Source organism: Orycteropus afer, unplaced genomic scaffold (assembly GCF_000298275.1).
Source record: "Orycteropus afer afer isolate SDZICR_OR568_19922 unplaced genomic scaffold, OryAfe1.0 scaffold00175, whole genome shotgun sequence".
Lineage (NCBI taxonomy): Eukaryota > Metazoa > Chordata > Mammalia > Tubulidentata > Orycteropodidae > Orycteropus > Orycteropus afer.
This window is the reverse complement of record NW_006921762.1, coordinates 1,845,618-1,850,047: the sequence shown is the minus strand read 5'-3', so window position 1 is coordinate 1,850,047 and position 4,430 is coordinate 1,845,618. Positions and strand designations below refer to the sequence as shown.

Here is a 4,430-nt window from a genome sequence, read left to right as displayed (position 1 = left end):
TTTTTTTTTTTAATTTTTATTGTGATCTGGGTGAAAGTTTTCAGAGCAAATTCATTTTTCATACAGCAGTTCATACACATTTTGTCTCATGACATTGACTGCAATTTCCCACAGTGTAACAACTCTCTTCCCACTTCCTCTCCATAGTTACCTCTTCCTTGTGTCCTTCCCTCCCATGCACTCCTGCCCCCGCCCGCCAGTTGTCTCCCTGTGCATACACAGCCCTTCTGTTCTCCCATGATTGATCTCTCCAGGGAGCATATCTACCTGATGTAAATGTTCAGCCCATATGCCTGTCTTTTATTTGGCTAGAAGTCACAGGAGTGAGTTCAATTCTAGACCTGAAGGGCAGCTAGGGGCCATAGTCTCAGGGGTCTCACCAGGCTCTATCAGACCAGCAAATCTGGTCTTCTTTTTTTTTTTAAATATAATTTTGAGTTTTGTTCCACATTGTTCTCCCACTCTATCTAGAATCTCCTATACAGATTCCCCCTCTGAGAAGTTGACACTGGTAGCCAGGCACCATCTAGTTCTTCTAGTCTCATGGTCATATAGGCTGAGGATCACATGGTGTACCAGACCTCATGAAAATTCTTAAAACAGCTTAAATCTTAAAGGGTTTGGAGAAACTTAATTGTTTTTATGACTCTGGTTCATTCTCCTAGTCAATATATTTTTACTGAGTACCTGCTATGTGCCAGCTACTGTTCTAAGTGCTTGTAGAAATGATCTGCCTACATTCTTCCCCAAACTCCTGGGGAAAGATCCAAGGAGATCCAGAGAGAGGGCCTTTGGCACTCAGAAACATCAGGCTGCCTGTTTGTGTTGGTGGTGGGAGTTGGGTGGTAAGTGTTGGAAAGGTCTGTGAGGGACTTGGCATTCTGGGATCACAGTATGTGTTTGGCTTTGTCAGTACCCTCCATCCAGAGACCACAAAGAACACCTTGTAGTTGAACAAGTTGGGTTTATTCATTGCAGCGAAGGAGAATGCACACCATAGGGAATGGTATAGTGTCCCAGTAAGAGAGCGTTAGAACTTGTTACCGAATTTAAGTTGGTGTTAGGTAATTTTGGGGAGGGTATGAGGAATCAGAGATTTGGTTTTGGTTGGATGCAGGGGAAGGTGGGAGTAATTTTATGCTTGGCTGTCTTAATGGGGGCACAAATGGTTAAGTACTTGAATACTAGGTGAAAGGTTGATGGTTCAAACCCATCCAGAGGCACTTTGGAAAGGCAGGCCTCATGAGCTGCTTTTGAAAGGTCACAGGCTTGAAAACCCTATGGAGCATTTCTACTTTAATACATATGAGGTTGCTATGAGTTGGAATAGATTCGATTGACAGCAACTAACAACATCAACACCACCTGAATGAGTCTTATCTAGAAAGAGGGAAGACTAAAGTGAGGCTAATGATGTTATTAGAAAGAAGTAGCAGTTACTCATATTAGATAGGATGGGGGATGTTTAGTCATTTTTGTGATTTGGACAAGTTCATATATATATATATATTTTTTTTTTTTTTTTCTGTTCACACATGATTACAGAGTAGTCTTGTTTTTTCTTACTGTCATCATGGTCACAGAGTGGCCTTGTCTAATGTTGATGTTCTATGAAATTGTTTTTGTTTAAGAGAAGAACACCAAGGCATAGCTGTGAGCTGTCAAGGGCTGCTTTTTTTCTTTTTCACCTTTTTATCTATTGTTACAGACAGATCAATGCCCAACATACCCCAGGGAATGACAGAGACATCTGTTCTGAAACTGTTAGCAACCCCTCTTGGCGTCTTGCTCTAGGGACTTGTAAATTCCTACAACTGTGAAGTTTGCCTTTCTGTCTAATCTGATTCAAGTTAAACCCACTCTTACTTGCTCCTAAAAGGACCTTCAGACTGAGAGACACATATCTCCATAATAATCTTGAACACTTTCAATAAGTCTCTGCTTTTCCATTTGGTGAGAATCCCTCCTAATTCTCTTAAGCCGTGTAGGACCCTTTCTGCAATCCTTGAGTTATTTCATTACTCACCTCTTGACCTGTTTTGAGTCCCTTAAGGAATTACCATCTTTACAAGGAGTCTAAAAACAGGAGCTAAGGCTGACAGGTGGAAACCAATAGGTGAGAGGGAATGCTTCAAAGAAAAGGCTTCATGAGGCTTTATCCACAATGGAGTGAATCAGAATCTCTTAGAGCTGGAAAGAGCTGGAGATTCCTGAGTTCATCCCTGCCGGTGCACAAATTCTCTGAGCCATATCCTTGACAAGTGGGCAGTTAGTTTGGGTGGGAGCACCTCCAAGGAGGGGAAGGTGGGGCTGTGATCCAGAGAGGGAGGAAGATTGAGAATCTGGGGGACGTGTTTTCCCTTTCTAAACTTCAAGGACCTGAACATGGCTGTTGGAATTCAAAATGTTCCAGAAATGGCCCATTCTCTCCCTCTTTCTCGTAAAACTTCTTGCCTAAATACAGAGTCCATTACCTTATATTAATCATTATAATTTCAGTTTTTGAGTAGGAAACTCTAGGGAGGAATAAAATATTTCTCTGTTAATACTTTACTATGAATAAATGTCTCTGATGACTCTCCTCCTTCGTAGGAAGGATAAGTTGGTCAACATGAGGTACCTGATAGAAGTGTTAAAATTTAGTAGAAGGTGCAAGAATGATTCTTAAAAGGACCAAGTTAAAATTCACCTACTTTCTAGCTTTGCCGAGGGTTAATCCTTATAGAACAATTTGAGAGGTGAAGGCTTTATTTTGGGAGACTGAGGAAGGAGCTGATTGTATTACCATGCTATGTTGTTGTTAGGTGCTGTTGAGTCAGCTCCTACTTGTAGCGACCCCATATACAACAAAACGAAATACTGTCCAGCCCTGTGCCAACCTCACAAGCCTTGAGCCTGAGCCTGAGCCTATCAAGTTATACTCTGGAAAATCTGAAATGAGTTTCCAAGACTTGATATGGTAGGACCTGAACTTCTCACACTGGGGCTGAGCCTGTGAGGACAGGGACTTGAGTTAAAGGGTGAATATTCAGTTCGGTGCAATCAGTGCTAAGTGGTTTGGATGAGTGAACTGAGAGGGGTGGTTAAGTGCTGGGCCCATACCAGTGTGACAGAGACTGGTACATGTCGTTAGATGGGATGGGATGGGATGGGATGGGGTAGCAGAGACTTTCCTGGAAAAGAATTTGTCCTCAAGGGACAATTTGAAAACCAACAGATTATTTATTACTTTGATAGCTCTAAGACACATATTGAGGGCTGTGGCTTGAGCCTGAGGTCAGTTTTCAACGTGTCATGAGGTGGGACTGAGTTAGTAGTTGACTATCTATCGGAACCTTGGTTCTTACTCCTTTCTTTTGCATTCCTAACCTATGCCCTAGACCTTGCTGTGGTTGGCACTGCTTGGGTGACAGATGAGACGGAGAACTCCCTTGATGTGGAGTGGGAGAACCCCCCAACTGAGGTTGATTACTACAAGCTGCAGTATGGCCCCCTTACAGGGCAGGAGGTGGCTGAGGTTACCGTGCCCAAGAGCAGTGACCCCAAGAGCCGATATGACATCACAGGTAAGAACAAACACTGGAGGTATGAAGAATTCGCTATAGATGGTGTAGTGCCTAAGGCATTTGACTGCTAACCAGAAGGCTGGAGGTTCAAACCCACAAGCCACTCCTCAGAAGGCAGGTTGGGCAATCTACTTCTGTAGTGATACCACCTTGGAAACCCAAGGAGGGGTCACTATGAGTCGGAATTGACTTGACAGCAGTGAGGTTTTTTTTTTTGGCTTAGGTTAGTTATTACAACTAACAAGTTAGGTGAGTTATTACTCAAAAGGAGAGAAACTTCTGAGTGTGAAAGATTGTTAGGAACAGAAAAACATTTAGGATTGTAAATAAAATTGGTAAATAAGAGCCCAAACAAACAAATGGGAACTCCACCAACTTCATCTCATCAGCTCTGACCCCCCACCCTGACCTATAAGCCCCCTCAATGATGCTTCCTATTCCACTGGTCCTCTGCCTTCAGGCAGTGGATAGTCTTTGGGTGAGAAGTATAGACCTTCATATTCCTACAAGAGAAACCATGGGGGAGAGAAGGGCTGGCGTGGGGGTCTGTAGCCTGCCCTCACATTCTTCTCTGGCTGCATGTTTCTAGGTCTGCGTCCTGGGACCGAGTATAAGATCACTGTTGTCCCCATCAGAGAAGAACAGGAGGGCAAACCAATTATCCTGAATGGCAGGACAGGTAAGTGCTACAGGGAAGCCCTATGAACATTTACTCATGTTTATATTCTGGTATTTTTCTTGAGTGCTTCTTTTCTGGATAAAAATTCTGGACATTGAGAGATTCCATCCCTTTGTGTACTGACATCTGTTTTGGTGGGCAGGGGAGGGGGAGCCAACTTCAATTTCTTTTTTTTTTTTTTTTTT

The 4,430-nt window shown here is 43.0% G+C and overlaps 1 protein-coding gene across 1 annotated transcript in view; it reads left to right on the top strand.

Annotated features, from left to right (window-relative positions):
- The window catches only part of TNN (tenascin N), an 83,365-nt gene that overhangs the window by 6,101 nt on the left and 72,834 nt on the right, over positions 1 to 4,430 (top strand). The window contains exons 4-5 of the mRNA XM_042781814.1: positions 3,381 to 3,566; positions 4,156 to 4,245. Coding sequence (XP_042637748.1) covers positions 3,381 to 3,566; positions 4,156 to 4,245 — 276 coding nt within the window. The remainder of the gene's footprint in view (positions 1 to 3,380; positions 3,567 to 4,155; positions 4,246 to 4,430) is intronic.